Source organism: Orcinus orca, chromosome 6 (genome assembly GCF_937001465.1).
Source record: "Orcinus orca chromosome 6, mOrcOrc1.1, whole genome shotgun sequence".
Taxonomy (NCBI): domain Eukaryota; kingdom Metazoa; phylum Chordata; class Mammalia; order Artiodactyla; family Delphinidae; genus Orcinus; species Orcinus orca.
In genome coordinates, this window is record NC_064564.1 from 15,902,812 (window position 1) to 15,922,866 (window position 20,055).

At 50.6% G+C, this 20,055-nt stretch overlaps 1 protein-coding gene and 1 long non-coding RNA gene across 7 annotated transcripts in view; one reads left to right on the forward strand and one right to left on the reverse strand.

The window, feature by feature from the left end:
• Positions 1 to 18,245, reverse strand: part of SCARA3 (scavenger receptor class A member 3) — a 41,520-nt gene extending 23,275 nt beyond the window's left edge. For 2 of the 6 annotated variants that reach the window (XM_049711738.1, XM_033429814.2), the window contains exon 1: positions 17,378 to 18,245. In XM_049711738.1, coding sequence (XP_049567695.1) covers positions 17,378 to 17,384 — 7 coding nt within the window. In that variant the 5' untranslated portion in view covers positions 17,385 to 18,245. Of the gene's footprint in view, positions 1 to 5,661; positions 5,730 to 13,186; positions 13,335 to 17,377 lie in introns of those variants that run through there. The other 4 variants (XM_049711739.1, XM_033429813.2, XM_049711740.1 and 1 more) reach the window with 4 other exon arrangements.
• On the forward strand, positions 13,356 to 19,456 carry LOC125964889 (uncharacterized). The gene is made up of 3 exons (XR_007478219.1): positions 13,356 to 16,580; positions 17,084 to 17,265; positions 19,297 to 19,456. It is a non-coding gene; the product is annotated as an uncharacterized LOC125964889 (long non-coding RNA).
• Positions 19,457 to 20,055: the final 599 nt, after the last annotated feature.

The window sequence follows — 20,055 nt, forward strand, 5'->3', positions numbered from 1 at the left end:
AATGATAGGGGCATATCAAAAAGAAATAGAAACCAGCCTGAAGATGCCCCCACTGGCCAAATCTGGAACAATTTGAGCACTAAAATAATTAAGTATAATAATGAAATTACAAGTCATTGAAGAAACAGGAATCCATACCAATGATAGACAGACAGACAGGTAGGGAGAAGGGAGGGCTCTTCTTACTGCTGGAGTTGGGACTGCAATCATCATGATTAAGACCAGATCATGTTAGAACCATGAGTGGACGCCACCTCTTGGGAAAATTTTGATGAAGAACAGTATATATGTATGCTTACGTATAAGCCTTTATCCATGGCCTTAAACTGTCTGCTTACAGACTACTTATTAGTTGCAAGGGAGGAAAAAACCCAGTAATTACATAGTGGGGAAATCAGGCAACGCTGACCAGCACACACCATCATTTACGTAAGTTGCTGGCCAAGGGTGCATAACCACAATCGAATCATGAAGAAACATGAGAAAAACACAATGTAAGCATTGTATTTTTAAAAGTTGGGGGGGGGCCTGTATTTTTCAAAAATATTAGAGTCAAAAAAGACAGTTGAAAGGTGAAGAGACATGACAACCAAATGCAATCCTTAATGTTAAGCTAGAGCCCGCTAGAGCCTGGAGGGAAAAGAAAACCCATCGAGGTTATTATCTGATCAACGAACATCGGAATACATATGGTACATTAGATAAAGAACTGAAGCGCATTCATGAAGTTCATAATTGTACCCTGATCATATTCCTGTTCTTAGGAAATCCACACTGAACTATTCAGAAGTAAAGAACCATGATGTATGTAACTTACCCTCAAGAGCTTCAGGAAAAATTTATGTGTCTGTGTGCATATGCAATAAGTGTGTGCATGGATAATACTGCAGTGAAAATCCTTATACGTAAAATGTTATGCACATATAGGACTTTATTTAGACAGTTTTCTAAAAGTGAATGGACTGGAGCAGATTGTAAGAACATTTTAATGTTCTAGAAACCAATGAACAAACTGACATCTAGAAAGGGCATACAAATGACACTTCCACCCACACAGCATATGAATATATACTGATATACTAGTCCTTCCCCAATGAGTCTTATAAAAAATAAATGTCTTTATGAGTTTAACTCAAAGAATCTCCGTATTTTATTTTGCACGTTTAAGAATTATTAGTGAAATGGAACATTTTCAAGTGCTTGCTAACCATGCCTTTCCACGAATTAACTATATGTAGCCTTTGCCCATTTTTCTGTTGCACTGTTGATTTTTCTTTTCACAGAAGGTTTTGATGAGAACATAACCTATCATCATGTGTCTTGCAGATGTTTCATTATATTTATTTCTGAAAATTGTTAAAGCTTGTGTGTGCATAGCTTTGGGGCCACCATAATGCACTCCAGGGGGACGGAGAGGGTGGGGAGGTGTGGAAGGGCATTCATATTGTAGCCCCTGATTAAACAGTGGATCCTGAGGGGTCTGTGTTCAAGACTCTTTCTTCCAGAGGGCATTTCCTAGACTTTTGCCAGGTGCCAGGGGGGCTACCGATCTGGGATCACTGTGGTTTGATTCCTTAGATTGGATCACCCAAGTGTGCACATAGAATATATACTAGATCCCCAGACCAGGTGAGGGCAAGCCTGTGTTAACCCAGCACCGCCCCCTTCCCCTCACCCGGAGTGTCTGGAGATATCCCATTTCCTTGTCAGCTCTCTAGCAGGTAGATTTCGCATCTAGCCTCTTTCCCTTCCCCTCCCCCCTTTTCAAGGAGCAGACTGGCTGGGGTGAGACTCAAAATCATTAACCACAGGTCTGGGCGCTGACCAAACAGTAGGAAGACCGTGGCCCATCAGAAAACAATGGGGCCAAAAAAAAAAAAAAATAACCCCAACCAGAATGGCTGTCCCAGGGTGACAGCACCTGGAAGCAGCGTCTTCTAGGGTTGGAGTTTTATGCTGGGAGGTCTTTGGTTCAGCAAAGGTCCACAAGTGCCCCTTGTGCCTCTCACAGCCTTGTCTTCTCCTGCACCCAAGACTAGAGATTCCTAACATCCAGCTCGTGCATTTGTGGACTCGTTTGGTTTCAGTCCCTAATTTTAAGGGGTGTTTTTGGCTTGTTCCCTAGGGATTTCCCCTGTTTTCTTTCAACTCTAGCTATGCATTTAGCAGTTTGCTTGTAGTTTATCAGGCACTTAAACTTTATAACCCAGGAATATTTTAAGTTGGTAATGCTAGAAGTAGAAGCTCCAATTTTTGTTTTTCTTTGTTCCCTTTTTTAAAGTGAGGAAGGGTTGGATCTTGCCTTGGGGCAATCTTCACAACGATGCTATAAACTTTAGAGTCGAAAGTACCACTTTCATAGGCAAAAAGACTGCGGTTCAGAGAAGTTCAGAGTGTTGCTTAACAGCACCCAGGATATGTGGTGAAGCTGAGATCTGAACTCAGAAGTCTTCTCTACCGCACCCACTCCCCACTCAGAGTAACGAGACAAGGTTCTACAAATGCTAAGAATCCTTGCTCCTGTGACTACAAGGTGAGCAGGTAGAAATGAAGGGGGCTGGGCCCAGGACTGGCCATGGTTCTCAGGTTCTCTGCCAATGACCCGGAAGCAGCCTCATTTCCCAAGTGCTGTGCTGTCGTGACCACTGTGACCTACCCGGGAGCCAAGAGGCAGAGTGGGCAAGGAATGCCCGATAAGTGAGGGCAGCCCTGAACGGGCTCAGTCGGGGAGGGACTGTGGGTAACCCCAAATGAAAGATGCCACCATCACTGCCATGAGTGCCCTCTGCTTGTCCTCCAGGTCACGACTTACATGTCACCCCCTAGCAGCCTTCCCTGAGCTCCCAGACTGGAGGAAGTCTCTTGCTCGTTACACATCCTTCCACGTGGTCTGTATTTTCCCTTTGTGGAATGCAGTATACCTGTTATTATTTATCGGACAGCTCTCTTCCTCAGTGTCTAAGATCTGAGGGTGGGGACTGTGTCTGTCTTTTCCTCTGCTTTACCCAAAGCCCCTAGCACAGGGATTGGCACAGACAAGTGCTCAACAAACACAATTTCGCATGGGACTATGAATGGTTTTGTGTTACCCTTCCTGGTAGGGGGTCTATGCCTGCATGTGTAATCATGGAGAAGCCCGGTGCAAAGACCCAGGTCAGCCCCCTACCCTCAGAGACTCTGAGTTAATGCGGGGGGAAGGCAGAGACCTGGGTTCATACCCTTTATCCCCACAGCTAGCCTGACAGAGAGACAGGGTGAGAAGTTATTCTCCCAGTTTTACAGATGGGGAAGCTGAGTTAGGGGGAGGAGGGTTAACTTTGAATGCCTGGCTAAAGCCACAGGGACAGCTAGTGATGAGACAGGCTGGGACCTGGGACCCTTTGCTGCAGTGCTTGCACCTGGACAGAAACGTCTCCTCCAGCAATAACATACAAAGAAACTATAAGGGGCTAAAAAGAACTGCGTGCATGCACAGTTGGGGCAAGTGATGGATATAAAGAGACCGAATACCAAAAAAAAAAACCCAACTGCCACTTCTGAAGAGCCGGAAGCAAAAACAGGGTGTTGGGAGCAAAAGCAGGGTACTGCACGTGCCCCCTGCATGCAACACCACCTAAGGGTGGGCAAAACTCCTAAGCCATCCCTCCGGCCTGCCCCATGGACACACCCCTACCCTCACCCCATATAAGAAACAAGCTCACACCCCACCCCCGTCGGGGAGCAAGCAAGGAAACCTGCTGTTTCAGGGGCCCCAGTAAAGCCTTGCCTGAATTTCTTGTCTGGCTTCTGATCAATTTCTATTGACTGGGGAAGGCCAAGACCCCTGATCTGTAAGAGTGGCAAAGCCTCCTGAACTTCATGCTTGAGTTTCCTCTCCACAGTAACAAAATGCAGGTAGCCTCTGTCTGATACAGTTAGTGTGTTCTCGTGTGTGCGTATATGTGTGTCTGTGTGTGTGTGTGTGCACGCTTTGGAGGAGGGTGGGTACAGTAGCAGAAGGAAGGCTGACATGACTGGTACCCTTTATACGTATCCTAAGAAATCAACCTCTTGAGCCACGCTTTGTGTCTTAAGGCTGTCACCCTATCATCAATCTGCCGACAGTTGAAGAGCATAACGTCGCCTGGAGTGTTATCAGGACTGCCGTCGCTTCCCCGTAAACGAGCGCCACAGGCGAGGCGGTGCCTTCTGCGCTGTGTCAGACCAAACCCTCACCCTAACTAGCGGCACCCTCTCACCCCCCAGATGATTTCAGCCAGAACCACGCTGTGGGCTGTTGGATTTACCGCAGCCCCGGGGGCCCCTCAGGGAGGTATTCCTTCCACTCCTTGGAGCAGAGACTCCTCCTAGGCCTGTGTTTCTCATCTCTCTCCACCCCTGGTGGTGCCTGCGTGCCCGCCCCTGTGATTAGGCCTCCTCCCTCTTCTGGCTCCAGGGTCAATTTCATCACTTCCCTGTTTATAGCCTTTGCAGGGAATCTGGGAAGACTTAAATCAAGCAAGATGGACACCAACCTTCAGCAAACACCCCCTCGGAAAAAACACAGCTCTGTCATAACTCTGCTCTCCCACCGAGAGCCCCTAGATTGGCAGTCATTAGCAAGTGAGAATTCACCGAGACCCGTCCGATACTTTGCGGAGCCGCCCGCGGGAAGGGGAATGATGGCCAGCGCGATCTCAGCTCTCTTTAGATGAGGGGCTTCGCAAATGTTTGGCCCTATTCCCTTTTTCCCTTTGCTGACGTCACAGCTCCATAACTCACAGCCCCACCTCTCCCCACCGTCCCCCCTCCCCGGGTTCCATCCCCAAAGAGCTCTTCTCTTTCTAATCCTTCCAACTTCCTGTTTACTAGCGCTGAGCCACGGACCCTGGGGACCCCTAATTTACCTATGGCTGGAACGCTATAGCAACTGTTCCACTTCAGCCTTGTTCATCTGAATGAGGACATAATCCAAAGCTTTGCGAGGCTCTTAGAAGCCAAACCCTGTGCAAGCACGCACTCATTATACTCGCATTACACCAAGACTGAGCCAGTCAGAGGAAGGATGAGGAAACAGACATAAAGAATTGAGAGGAGCTGGGCTTGAGGGACAGAGGCTATGACTGATGAGAGGATGATCGATGAGACAGGATCTGTACTCTCCCCTTGCACTGGACCAAGTGGGGTCAGCAGAGACAGGAAAAGAATTCTCCACCCCGCTCCGCATCTCCCATGCTGCCTGTTCCCATGCCTTCTGGGGCCATGTGACTGAGCGTTCCCATGCCTTCTGGGGCCATGTGACTGAGTGTTGGGTGCCCCAGCTTTCCAGAGCTTTCAGAGAGAGGGAGTGGGAAGGGAACTTACAAGTCACAGAGCCCACCTGTCATGTTACAAAGGCTGGCAGAGGTTAAGTCATCTGTCAGCTAGTTAGAGGCTCCGAAATGCCCAGGGATCTGAAGCAAGATGCAAATGCACATACAGAGCGCTTGCAGAGTTACACACACCCAGCGCAGACAGGCCACGGAGCTCGGAAAGGCCTCTTCCATCCAGGCTCAGCATCTGTTTACACGTCTGGCCTGCCAGTGGTTTGTCATCCCCATGAGGTCAGGAAATCTTCCCTCAGCCTCTTTCAGCACAGGGCTGACCTCATAGTGGGTGTTCAAAAAAGATGGGTTTACTGACCTTTTGAGAAGGCCTGCATCCTTAGTTAATTGTTAACTTCTGCCCTTTTAATTAAGAGCTCAGTTTTACTAAAAAAAAAAAAAAAAAAAAATTAATGATTTAAAATATGGTTTAAATATGGTTTATTCTTAGAGTTCTCCCTGGCTAGGGAGTGTTGGGGAGTTCTGATGCATTGAAGATGCAAAGGCTTAAAGCGGCAGAGACTTAAAATGAATATACAGGGAGGGGCCTAATGTCTGGATTGAAAAGGAATGAAAGGCTAGGTTGGGGGCGGTGCAGCAAAATTTAGCATCTTCTTCCCCTCCCTTTCTCAGAGCTGGAACAAGGGATATGATTTTCCTCTCCTAAAGCTAAAAGGCCTCCCTGTTTTGGGGGGGTGGGTGGTGGTTAATTTTTTCCATGTGTCCAGTTAATCACTTTAGAATACCACCAGCATGTTTACGGCCCTCTCAAATCAGGCTGTGGTTCCTTCCTGCATCATACGTAAACCATCCATGAAACTGAGCACTTCTTGACATGCTGAAAACTGGGAAGCACCTGCATGTCAGTGTGGGCTGCCAGGTGCCTGGAATGGTGGACGATGTCGCCACAGTTGTCTGAAAAGAGGCCACCTTTCCAGGAAGGCAGAAGTAGCCTCTGTTGCCTTCTCTCTGTCTCTCTTTGTGTACTCTTTTTTTTTTTTCATTTTGTTGATTCCAGGAGAAAGGCCACTGGGACAGGAGGGGGTGGGCTTGGGAAAGGGCACTGGCAAAGCTAGGGTAATGCCTGGAACCTTAAATATTCAGGAAAACCCCTCTCTTGAGACAAGCCTGGGACAGCCTGCTGCTCTGGGTAGCAAACATCGAAGACTCTGTGAGCCAGTTTCGGCCTCCCCTGTTCCAGAGGCCCCAAGGGACTGGAGCTGTCATGAGGGAGCATTCTCATCCCTGTCATGAAGAAGCCAGGCCCATGAATGACCTACTGGGGGCACCGCCGGGCCCCACTCTTCAGCTAGCGATCTCTACCCAAATTCCAGGCAGTGAATTAAAAAAAAAAAAAAAAAAAAATTAGCCTTCGAAGACAGCGCTGCAAGCCCAGACTCATAAAGTAGTGGCAACCACCGGAGACTTGAAAGAACCTCTGTTTCTCCCATACCTATGGTCACATTCTCCAACTCAAATATCAGAAAGGCCGCCACAAGGGAACTCCCTTGCTTTTTTCAAGCCTCAGCTCCCACAGAGCCACGTTGCAGAGAGTTTGATTTGAAGGTGCCAGAGTCGGCATATGGCTGGGCATGACTTCTGGCTCTGCTGGGGCTGAGCCGGGTTCACTTGTCCCTCTGGAGGTGGAAAATAGCCCCGACCTGTTCACCAACTGCTAACTCAACTGTGGTCGCAGAGTCCAGCTTTCGGTTGACTGAACATGCGGTGTTGATTCACTCTTTAGCCTTTCAGGGACTGCAGTCTTCCGTCAGAGTCAGCAAGGGGGGAGAGATTCGAGGAACTGAAGAAAAGGTCTTTCTCTGGGAACTTCAAGGAACATATTTTGATGATTATCTTCTACAGAGTTCACAGAGTGGGTTTTCAAAACAGCCAATTGGGTCAGTAAAAATAAAGTTTTCGGAGTCTTCTCAGGAGCCAATGCTGTATTTAAAGTTGCAGAATAATTGTAGTTTATGGTCGGAGAAGGCTATAATTAAGGTGGCAAAACTGTTTTCATTGGAACCCTTCTGCCATGACCCCCTCCCCACAGGCTTCCGCTGAGGGTACGTTTATATTCGGATGGGAATCAGTCTGTCCCTCTCTGCTCTGATGATCTGGTCCTTCCCTTTCAGATTCTCCTGCTCAGCAAGGTGTCGTGATTTGCTCCCTTGTGACTGTCGCCTCTTTTCTGCTCCTTCATTCCTAAAATCCACATTTGATGCTCTTGGGACAGGCATTTCCTCTCCTTGCTGCCACCTCTGCCTGTATCCTCAGGGCCAGCCCCCAGCCCCCAGCATCTGCTGTCTTCCACGGTTCCTATAACCACAGAGGTTGTGGGCGATCTCCCTCTTTATCCTAAATGACTTTCCTCCCTTTTCTTGCCCTCAGTATTCTAACTGGGGCACTCCTGGCATTTGAGTGGCACAGGTCTCCATTAGACAGGATTTACCCACGCCGAGCAGACATCTGGCGTTCTGACCCACTGAATGCCAGTAGCAATCCCTGGTTATCTGCGAAGACTCCAAATGCCAACCCGTACTCGTGGGTTCCACGTCTGCGGATTCAACCAACCGCGGTTAGAAAATATTTGGAAAAAATTTTCCAGAAAGTTCCAAAAAGCAAAACTTGAACTTGCTGAGTGACCAGCAACTATTTACATAGCAATTACAGTGTATTTACAACCATTTACATTTACACAGGCATTTACAGTGTATTAGGTGTAATAACTAATCTAGAGGTGATTTAAAGTATATGGGAAGATGTGTGTGGGTTATATGCAAATGCCATGCCATTTTATATAAGGGCCTTGAGTATCCTTGGATTTTGGTATCCATGGGGGACCCTGGAACCAATCCCCTGCAGATATAGAGGGATGACTGTACCCCTTCAAGGGGTTGTATAACCTCTATTTCAGAAGAGAACCCCAGCTATTCACTCAGTACCACAGACCTTAACCATCCCCCATCACATACACAATGGTCTCCTCTTGGAGACAGCAGCTCCTCCATCGATCCTGAACCCCACAAACCCAGTAGGGTGGGAGGGGTGGGAATCATGAGTTTCTTGATCTTGATTGTTACCTCTGGGCCTTCAAACCCCTCACTCTCTGCTTTTCACCACTTCCAGTCATGTATTCCCTCGCAGGGGATTCTCCTTCCCCTCTCTGGGCTCTGTGTGCAAAATAGTGAGAATACCATCTCCTGCACAGAGCTGCTGTGAAAATGAGACAACATACAAAAAGCACCTGGTACACAGTAAATACTTGATAAATGGTAGCAACAGCCATTTTTATTAGGATTGTTTTTCTATCCCACTTGAATTGCTGCTGTCATTTCTCTCTCTTTCCTAATGCCTGTCACTCTCAGGACCAATTTCCAACTTTCAAGAAGTTCAGTTTTCAAAAACACGTCCTACAGAGCACTAGTTCAAAATATTCTTTGTGAAAAGGGGTTCTTTGATCAAGTAAATCTGGAAAATGCTGCGTTTTCCATCACCCTCTCGAGACTCGCATTAACATAGTACAAATTTTGAAAAATTCTGCAAAAAAAGCCCATCTCTATCTGTGTTTAATTCTGTGTTTCTCAAACTTATTTCACCGTAGAATTTCTTGCCATTCTTGAAAACAATGATCTATTAAATCCAATGGAACTGGCAGTCAGAGGTGCACCCACATTGGGGAATACTGTTCTGGATAAGTGCCTCACCTGGATTCAATGATTTCTTCATCCTGTCTCCCGCCACCAGCTTTAATGGAGGGAACATGTTGAAAGCCCACTGGGTCTCTAGACCGCAGGCCTCCTTGACCTGGAATCTGTAGGTCTCATCTCCACGTTGGCCGCAGCTCAGCCTGCACATCCTCTGGGGTAAACCTAACTGCTGTTCTGTCTGCATGATCGCAAGCTCCCTTCTTGCATCCTCTCCCGCTGTTTTTCCTAATCCCCTGCACTAAGTCTTTATACTCCTGCTTCTCGCAGGCAGTCAGTCTGGACCCCAGGATCACCTTCGGCTCCCGGGAGCCTTTAGCTTTCTCTCCTGGCCCTTTTGCCTTTGACTCCCCAGGCCTTTCTCTCTGCACTGCACTGGGGACCCAGCCCCGTGGGGGCATGTCAGACACTGGTGTGGCTCTGTCGCCGGTCAGATCTTCCCATCTGCATCCTCACCCACTATTCCTCTTCTTCTCAGCCCACCTCATGCTCCAAAGATGAGCTCACTACCTCCCTTTCTGAAAAGATCAAACGCATTAGGTTTAAGCTCGTCATCTTGCCCTAACTTCCTCCAGGTGCCTACCCCTTAAACCCAGTGTAGATGAGGGTGTGTGGAGATGGGCCCTCGTGCCCTGGGAGCACAGTGTGGACTCTACTTCCAAACTTCATTTTTTTCCGACTGAAGTACAGTTGACGTACAATATTATATAAGTTACAGGTGTACAGCATAGTGACTCACAACCTTTAAAGATTGTATTCCATTTACAGTTACTATAAAACACCGACTATATTCCCTGTGCTGTACAATATATCTTTGTAGCTTGTTTTATACAAGTAGCTTGTACCTCTTCATCTCCTACTCCTGTCTTGCCCCTCCCCCCTTCCCTCTCCCCACTGGTAAGCACTAGCTTGTTCTCTATATCTGTGAGTCTGTTTTTTGTTATAGTCACTAGTTTGCTGTGTTTTTAGATTCCACATATAAGCGATGTCATTACAGTGTCTGTCTTTGTCTGACTTATTTCACTCAGCATAATGCCCTCCCAGTCCATCCATGTTGCAAATGGCAAAGTTTCATTCTTTTATATGGCTGAGTAATATTCCATTGTGTATATATGTGTGTGTGCATGTGTATATATATGTACCACATCTTCTTTATCCATTCATCTGTTGACAAGACACCTAGGTTGTTTCTTTATCTTGACTATTGTAAATAATGCTGTTACGAACTTTGGGGTGCATAGATCTTTTTGAATTAGTGGGGTTTTTTCAGATATATACCCAGGAGTGGAATTTCTGGATCATATGGTAGCTCTATTTTTAGTTTTTTGAGGAACGGCCATACTGTTTTCCATAGTGGCTGCACCAATTTACATTCCTGTCAGAAGTGCACAAGGGCTCCCTTTTCTCCATGTACTCACCAACATTTGTTATTTGTGTTCTTTTTGATGACAGCCAAACTTCAAAAGAGCATGCCTTTTCACTCAGCAACCCCCTTCTAGGAATTTTTTCTAAGGGAATATGTATACCACTTGGCAAAGATGGAGATGTAAAGATTATCACTGCGTGCTATGATAAACCTGAGGATAAATGTATATACCTTAAATGCCCATTGATAAGGGATTGGTTAAAGAAATTATTGTAAAGCCATACTATGGAATATTATGCAGCCAATAAAAAGAATGCAGATCTATACTTACTGCCTAGGGAAGATATCTAGGTTCTATTGCTGAATTTTATAAATACATACATAGAATAAGCCATGTTATTAGTAGTATAATCTTACTTATGTGAAAAAAATCCATGTGCAAATAGACACTGAAGGATATCTGGAAGAACTCTCTTCCAAATCTCGTCAGTTATCTCTGAGGGGTAGGAGTTCAGCTGAGTGCGATTTTTTTTTTTCCTTTTCTGAATTTTTCAAAATTTTTATAATGGGGATATATGGTAAAAAGATTAAATGCAACTAGGAATGCAAAGAGCCTATGTCTACATCCTTCCTGGGGCCCCCATAAAGACAGCTTTTCTTCTTTTTTAAAAAATATTTATTTATTTATTTAGGGTGCTCCGGGTCTTAGCTGCTGCATGTGGGATCTAGTTCCCTGACCAGGGATCGAACCCGGGCTCCCTGCATTGGGAGCGTGGAGTCTCACCCACTGGACCACCAGGGAAGTCCTAGCCTGTCTTCTTTCTACAGCAAAGCTCAGCCACTCCTATCTCCTTCATCCCTGGCCCCCATCTCCCCTTCTCTTCTCTCCCTCCACCTTCCAATGGGCAGGCCAGCACCACCTTGAAAAACCATTGACGCCTGGCCCCGCTTCTTACTTCAACTCCTTAGCTCCCTTTTCCTGAAACTTCTCTAACACAAGGTCTTCCTGTGCCTTTGCTTCAAACCCACCCACTCCCCTCTAGGTTTCTGCAGCCTACTTTTTTCAGAATCAAATAACCCTTAGCTAAGCCTGTCCATCAACAGTCACACTGTTGACCATTTTGTCCTTCTTGGAACTTTCTCCTCTTGGTTTCCATTACATTACATCCTCCTTCTCCCCCGGTGTCCCCAACCGCTCCTCTTGGCTCTGTTACAGGTTCATTTTCTTCTTCCCTCATTGCTTTCTCTGAAAGTAGAGATTTCCCAACATGGGGGAAGGGCATTAGAGAAGTAGCAACCAGGCCATCTCCTGACAAACCCTTCTAGGGCTTCTCCAAAGTCAACAGGAGTCAACAGGACACAGCTGGAGTCCTTGGCATGGCACTCACGGCCTCCCGGTCCTGTGGCTCCCTGCATTTCTCTGCCAACCCTCAGTCTCCAGGCAAATCTCTCTCCCATCACCGGTGAACACACCCAATGACAGTGCCCAGCTTTCACCAACATGCTTCCTGCTCCTGCTGTCTCTTGGATGACCCCATCCAAATCTTGTTCACCGTCTCCTCCTCCCTAAAGCCTTCCCGACCTGCCCCAACTTAAAAGGCTCTTTCTTTCTGGGGATTCCTATGCAATCTACTGTATATACCACTCCCTGGTTCCTCACATCATCCCCCTTGCTTACTTGGTTCTCTTTTTTTTTTTTTTTTTTTGCGGTACGCGGGCCTCTCACTGTTGTGGCCTCTCCCATTGCAGAGCACAGGCTTCGGATGCGCAGGCTCAGCGGCCATGGCTCACGGGCCCAGCCGCTCCCCTGCCTCGGCAGGCGGACTCTCAAATCACTGCGCCACCAGGGAAGCCCTGGTTCTCAAGTGTGTATGTTTTGTCTCCACCGGAGGGCATCCTTGCTCCCCTTTAGACTAGCCGCTTCCTCCCCCAAAGTAGGTATTGATACATGTTTGCTGACTGAAAGGTGTGAGGCAACATCCCAGAATAACCACTATTTAACCTGGGTTCGGTTGGATGTGAAGGCATCCCATCTGCACCTTAAAGGAGTGTCTGCAGGTCTCCAGCTAGACGTTTAGGACACTGTCGGGTAAGGGTCTGGGGCTCAGAGGATTAAATCCGGTATCACCAGCCTGTGCCGTGTATCACATCCTTGAGACTAGGTGGGACTGTTCAATGAATGGGAGTCCACGGCTGAGACCACAGACTCTTCCAGAGGTGGAGCAGCAAAGGAGGAGAGACGGGAAAAGGACCAATAACACCCAAACTCTCTCCTTGGGACCTCTCTCATGCACTTACCACTTTCAGACTTTTTTTGAATGATTTGGGCACAAGTCGTAAGTGTCCCAGGAAAGGGTGCGCTCCTGGAGAGAAAGAACAGTGTCCAAACTCTAAGCCCTTCTCTGCATCTTTTTTGGCCGTTAGACAGACATAGACACACAAGCCCGGGCACTTGGCAGTTGGTAAAAAAAAAAAAATGCTGGTTGAATAGAAGCACGAATCTTTACCAAATACCTGTGTTAGGTTCTGGGGACACCATGGGGTGTCCTTGCCTTTAAGAACTTCAGCCCAGTGGGGGACTCAGATGTAACCACTGAACAAATATAACGGACACCTCCTAAGTGCCAGGCCTTGTGCAAGAGTGAGACAAGAAAAAGGCAGCCAGGGTCCTCACACTCATGAAACTCACACTTGGATACTACCCTGTGGGCATTACAGTCTTAGTCTGGGGGAAAACTGTGGATAGATAGACAGATAGATAGAAATATACATACTGGGCTTCCCTGGTGGCGCAGTGGTTGAGAGTCCACCTGCCAATGCAGGGGACACGGGTTCGTGTCCCGGTCCGGGAAGATCCCACATGCCGCGGAGCGGCTAGGCCCGTGAGCCATGGCCACTGAGCCTGCACGTCTGGAGCCTGTGCTCCGCAACGGGAGAGGCCACAACAGTGAGAGGCCCACGTACCGCAAAAAAAAAAAAAAAAAAAAAGAAAGAAAGAAATATACATACCCTCACAAAAGGAAAAACATTAGAGGAGAATGTCAGAGCTGGAAAGAACTTCAAAGAACATACAGTCTACTTGCAGATGAGACTGAGGGCCGAGGAGCACCAATGACTTCATCATAGTTACAAAGTGACAAAGCTGGTGTGTGACAGGGCTAGGCTCAACCTTGGGCTCAGTGCTCACCACACACACACACACACACACTAAATTAAACATGATCAAAACACAGACAGTGAATATATGAGTGACACGGTCCATCATGCTGCTGTACTTGCCAACTCTGTACTTGTAACACCCAGCACAGCTGCCTGTCCTTCACGAAAACTGCCAAGCTGTCCACCAACATCTATTGAGAACTAGAATTCTTTGTCCTCACTCACAAATTAGTTTTGAGGTGGGAGTCTTCAGTTATTAAAATCACCCCAGCTGGACGGCAAGGTGACCAGCTTGTGTGTGTGCGTACGCGCGCACGCGTGTGTATGTGTGTCTGTCTGTCTGTTTGGAGCTGATCTCCAACATCTGAGCCCCAGGGCACCCCTCGTCCGCATCAGGCCACTTATTGGCTCTGTGCACCTTTGCTGTGTCGGCCCCTTCTAGTCGCAGGCCCCCTCCAGTGTCCCGAGGTCTGGGGATGGAGGTCAGGCTTCCAAAAGGGACGCAGTCTGCACATTCATGAGTGGATATATCCCCCCTGCCAAGTTGCAAGAGGTAGATTTTCCTAGGATCACACTGCTGTTTTCTGAGACCCCCTGCTCTCCTGCCCGCCCTTTGCCTGTGGGCTGTAGGCACTGCTCCCCGATTCCGTGGGGAGGGGTCATTTCCCCCAGGTTTGGGGAACAGCAGGGTGTGGCTCTGCCCGTCCATGGCAGCTGAGGCCAAGTCTCCCAGGGACATAGTGGCCCATGAGGTAGGCCCACTTCCAAGCATCTCTTTACCAAGTCACTTCTGCTCCCTACGTGGCTCTCAGGCCCGGAGCTCCCGGGCTGAGTCACAGTGCTTCAGAGCAAGATGGTTCTCAGGGACCACCCAGCAGGGGAACGAGGCCCAGAGAGGGAAACACTGACCAGAGCCTCACACGGGGCCAGGACTAGAGCCTCTGTCCTTGACTCTCAAATCAGTCATCTTCGCAGGGAACCAGGCCGCTTCTGGAGGGGTGACTCACATGTCTGGGAGGGGATCTCACAACAGGACCCTCTCGCTGGAGATGTGGGAACAATTCCACAGGTGGCTGTTAATGGCCCAGACAAGCCAGTGGGCAGCTCCAAGGTGGGCCCATCACCAGGGGCTGGTGGCAGCTGCGTGCCCCTCAGGTGTGAGAGGGGCTGGACCCGGAGCTGGGCCCTGCTTGCATCAAAAGATGCGGCTGCCTGGGAGGCCCGGCTGCCAGCCAGTGGGCAGGTGGGCAGGAGGCGCCTCAGGGTGGAAACAGCTTGGCTGGCAGAGCGGGCCCTGGCGCCTGGCCACTGGTGGCAGCGCGCCTTAGCAGACCTGTTTTCTTGTTTAAGTATCGTCCCCGCCAACCTCCACAAAACATAACATCACCGTGTTTTGCTTTGAACGGGGATAGTGAATCTTTGCCAGCAGATGTGCTTCTCAGATTGGTGCAGCCCTCAGAGGACAATCTGAGGCCAGCTTCCCCCGGCCATCCTGGAAGGGGCAGCCCACTCTTCTGGGCACTTTATTTTTTTCCACGTGGGTAAAAAAATCCTGATTCTTCACACTCCACAGATGCCCCCAAGGTCAAATACTGACTGCCTGCCCTGGCTTTTCCATCTCAGGTAGGGGGGGTGGCTCTTCCTGGCCCCCGGGGAGGATGAGGGGAGACCCTGCAGGGAGGTGGGCTGGGAATCAACCCCGCCTTCCCCGCAGCTCTGCGGCCCGGGCCCTGGGAGGTTATGGAAGATCCTAGAAGGTTTCCCAAAAGTGGAGGAAAAACACACAAGAGCTGCCCTGAAGGCGTCAGCGGACAGGAATTCGGCCCCAGGTGGCGGTGAGGCTGCCGTCTGAGGGAAAAGGAGTGAGAGGGGCAGGACTTGGGTTTCTTGCTCAGAGCCCATAGCCTCCCAGTCAGCAGGCCAGGAAGACGCTGGGACCCGACGACCTGCTTCAGCCGGTCCTCCTCACAGACCTCCTCTCAATACCTGTTCACACCAGCTCCTTCCTCCGCCGCTTAGAGGAGTCGCATTGCCTTGCTGAGTTTCAGAAAGGCGGGCCGTGTGTTCCTGACTCCCTTCCCAGGAGCTGGGTGTCTCCTCCATTTCAGGGGACTTCGGCCCCGCCTGGCTTTTCCCCGGTCTGTTTTCCCCCAAAGAGCTCTTCTGGAATGTTGGCGGAGCCAAACCACTCTGAGAATGTGCAGCCTCTTACCATCACCATCAAGGTCCAGAGCGGCGTGGGCCCCAAGCCTGTGGTGAGATGTGGCCTCAGACCTTTCCAGAGGCTTCTGGTAATGACCTGCCCCAGGACTGCTGCCTGGGCACAGGACACTGCACAGATGTGGTAGCTGAGAGCAGGAACCTGGTGAGTGAGGCTCCTCTCTGCTGCTAAGGGAACTCCCTGGGGCTGATGATAACTTGCTTGCCTCGTCCCAGATAGATCAAGACGTGGTGAGGCCACCGGGAAGCACAGACAGAGGGACCAGAGGCCGGAGGGAAGGAAGAGGGATGTATGCATCAGCAAGCACACTGGCCTGGAAGTCAGGAGCCCTGGGCCGGTCCCCCTGACAAGCTGTGAATCTCAAGCAAGTCCCTTCTCTCATCCACAGTCTCAGCAATGTAATTTGCGGGGCCCAGTGCAAAATAAAACTGCTGGGCTCCCTTGTTAAAAAATTATTAATAATTTCCAGACAGCGACAGCAGAGCACTGATCCTCATGTGGTGCCCTGGGCCCCTGGGGGACTGCACAGGTGACACACCCATGAGGCTGGTCCTACCTGCTTGGGCCTCAGTTTCCACAACTATACAACATGGAGGCTGTGATCCATCAGAGGTTTACCCGTGGAGCCTTTTCTTCACAGGAACCCTCAAACCCTTCTATGCAAATGAAGCGGCTTCGCCAACGCCAACGCCACCTGACGGCACAGCGGAAAGCCCTGCGGATGACCCCGGAAGTCCTTTACCGTTGCAACATTCAGTTAAGCTATCTGAAGGATTATCGTAAAGCAGGTGAGGGAGCATCAAAACCCCGAAGTTCTCTGCCCCACAGTATGACTCCAAAGCCTGTTTCTCCCTTAGCCTGAGAATGACCGTGAAGACCAGGGGTGCACTCTCCCGGGCCTCAAGTAAACCAGGCCCAGGGATGAGCATCAGGGACCAAGTTTGGTTCTTGTTTCCATCCCAAGAACTGGCTGCAAGGACCACTGTGGTGATGCCCACTGGCCTGGGGAGAGCTCAGGCCTGCACCACTGATCTCCCCCTACTGCTCTGCGCCCAGGAGGTCAGAGGACGGTCAGCCAGGGTTCAGAGGTCAGGAAGGGCTGGGCCTGGGCTGAGAAACCCAGACACCGCAGGTCTCTCCTGGGGAAAGGGTGGAAGTTCCCGGAGTAGAATCCTGGGCCTGGCGCTGGGCGAAAGGCTAGGTGAGGGCCGCAGCAGCCTCTGAGATGGGTCCTCCGGATGGGGTGATGCTGGTAGAAGGTTGGGCTGGTAACATCGTTCTGTGCTGACAGGTTAAAGGGATCAGATACTTCTCTGGATTTACAACGGCTTTTCGGGAAAGAGCAATGGACGGTGAGCACATTCTGCATCCTCCCTCTCCTCTCCCTTGCCTCTGGACTTCAGGGCTCCATCCTGTCTTCCCAATATCTTTCTCCGGAGGATACGAAAGAGAAGCCCACGCACTTCCTACCGGGTGAGTCCTCCGGTCCTCGCCCGCCCTCAGAGAGAGGTGCCCACCGCGCCCGGGCAGGGTGAGGGGTCCCGCAGGGGCTCGCCTCGGAACTCCCGCGCGCGGGCGGGCTTACCTTTCATGGTCCCCGCTCCGGGGCCTCGGGAGGGCCCCGCCGGAGGCGGCTCGGCGGCCGTGCGACCCGGGCTGAAGCCGACGGGTCCCGGGAGGGCACGTATCGATAGCCGCCCTACGCGCCGCCCGCGGGAGTGGGGCTCGGTGCCGGAGTCACGCCGGAGCCCCGGCTGCGGAGGCGGCGCGCCGAGAGGAGGGTCCGCGGGGTCGCAGGCTGGGGGCGCCGCGCCCCGCCGCCCATGCCGCCGCCGCGCTTCCCGTGGAGGCCGGCGAGGCGAGGGCTGCGGCCGCCCCCGGCCCCGCGCGCCCGCCCTCCCTCCCTCCTCGTCACTCCTTGGGCCCCGGCCCAGATCAACTTCCTCGCTCTTTTCAAAAGTGCCGCGGCCGGGCCTCTTTGTGCCGCCGCGGGCCCCCCCGCCCCGCACGGCCCCCCCGGAGTCCCCTCGCGCGGGGAAGGCCCCGAGCCCCGCCCACCGACCGCCTCCGGGAGCCGCTGCACTGGGGATTGGGGGAGCAAGGAAGGCTCTTCCAGAGCAATCGTTCGCGCGGTGGGGGCCGCCTGGTGGCTGGGGGCTCTCGATTTTCGCCCTGGACCTTTTCGTCACCCATCTGCGGGGTAGAGGGACTGTTAAAGTGAGGATCCCCGGGTTCCGGCCCCAGCCCCTCACGTCCTCCGGACTGCCTGGGACTGTCTCCGTTTTAGCACTGAAAGTCCCACATCCCTCGGTCCGGGGCGGACCCAGACGGTTGGTCAGGCCAGCTCTGCCACTCTGGGTGAGTGACTCTGGGCGGCCACTCCGTATCTCCAAGCCTCGGTTTTCTGCCGGAGAAAACTGGGCCCTGAGCGCTCCCAACTTCTGTGACTTTGTTCCTGGAGAGGCCTCTGGTATAAACAGTGACATCTGAGGGAAACGGGCCTCAGGCAAAGGAGTGGTGACTCTCTCGTCCGAGGCCCTCCTCCGGGAGCGGGAGTGTGGGGAACATTCCACACGGTCCCGGACTCCCTGAGGTTGCATCCTGTGAGGAAAGACAACAATTTAACAAGTAATGGTACTGAGGCGTGATGGCCATGGTGGCAGGATGGGGCAGGGGGGGACGGACCACACAGTGGGGACCACCTGGCCTGGCCTCTTTCCATTGCTACGTCAGCCCCTTTCCCACATCTCCACACCTCCATGCCCACCCCCATTTGGCCCTTGGAGTAAAGTAGGTGAGGTCAAAGGGGCAGAGAGACTTTCTCCTAAGCCTGGGAGCTGAGAAGGGGCCAAGGACAGCCCCCCCCCAGCCCCCCACCCCCGCCCCATTCACAAATCCCAGCCAGTCAGAGAGGGAGATGCTCAGCTCTCTCTAATCTCCTCCCCTTCCCAATGGCAAGTTTCAGTTCAAGGAGTGCATTCTTTCTGTGATCTCAGCAGAACCTCACCATGGCCTTGAGAGAGGGAGCCAGGAACCTACTGCCCATTTTACAGGTGAAGAGACTGAGGTTCAGAGAGGATTTTGCCTACCTGGTAGTAGTCACGAGGTACTCCTGGGGCTTTGAATCTGGATTCCAAGTCTGCCACATGAGCCTCAGTCTCCCAGACTGTGGCAGGGATCAGGAGGCTGCTTTGTAAACACCAGGGAGTTAGCCACCCGCAAAGCATCCTTTAGGCAGTTTACCTATATATTAATTAATTTAATTGTCTTAGCAGCCCTATGAGATAAGCACCATTATAGTCCTAATTTTTCAGAAGGTAGATATTGCGCTTAGTGTCACGTAGCTAGTAAGTGGAGATCTTGGGATTTGAACCCAGGGAGGCCGAATCCAGCGCCTTTGTCCTTAGCCACGGTGCACCACCCTGCCTCTCACAGAAGCTACTCAAATATTTGTCAAAGAGAGAACAGACAAATGACCCTTGGTTTTCTCCATGCTTTCTTTAGTTGACTACATCCAAGATGTCTGGTGAGAAAAAGGTCCTAACCTTGTATGTGGGAGGATCCTCTCCCACCACCTCGCCCCCTTGGGATTGGAGGATGTATGTATGTGTTGCTATGGTAATGCAGATGCATCAGTAGAGAAATGAAATATACTGGTGTCTGGCTGTAGATGGACCCTGGATGAGCAGAGCTGGACCCAGCCCTGAAGAGGTTCAGAGGATGAACTCCTGCTCCCAAAGGACTGTGGGATCAAGGTCAAGATCACAGATGAAGAAGGGAGGAGACCGGATTTCCTGGAAATTTCACCAGCCTTTGGGTGAGAGTTTTCAGCTGTAATTTCAGGCAATTTCTATGAACAGCCAGAGGGGTGAACCCAGGGTCAACTGGGATAACTCCCCCTGAGAGACCAGATTATGGAACTGTTAGGATGTGGCTCAGCTGGGATGTGAGTGCAGAGGCATAGACAGCACCAGACGGGGTAGGCAGGGTGGGATGGGCTACAGAAGGTTGCTTAATATTGTTTTTAACTTGAGTTTGGTTGGGGAAGGTGTGGGGACAGTTGATTGCAGCACATACGCTATACTTATGTTGAAAGTCAAAGGAAATCGGTAAAGAGCAGAGGTCATTTAGAGGAAAAAAAATGGAATCACTAGTGGTGGAAACTTCATGTATTAATGAAGGTACAAAGTCCCAACTCAGTCCTTTTTTTAAATTGAAGTATAGCTGATTTATAATATTGTGTTGGTTTCAGGTGTACAGCAA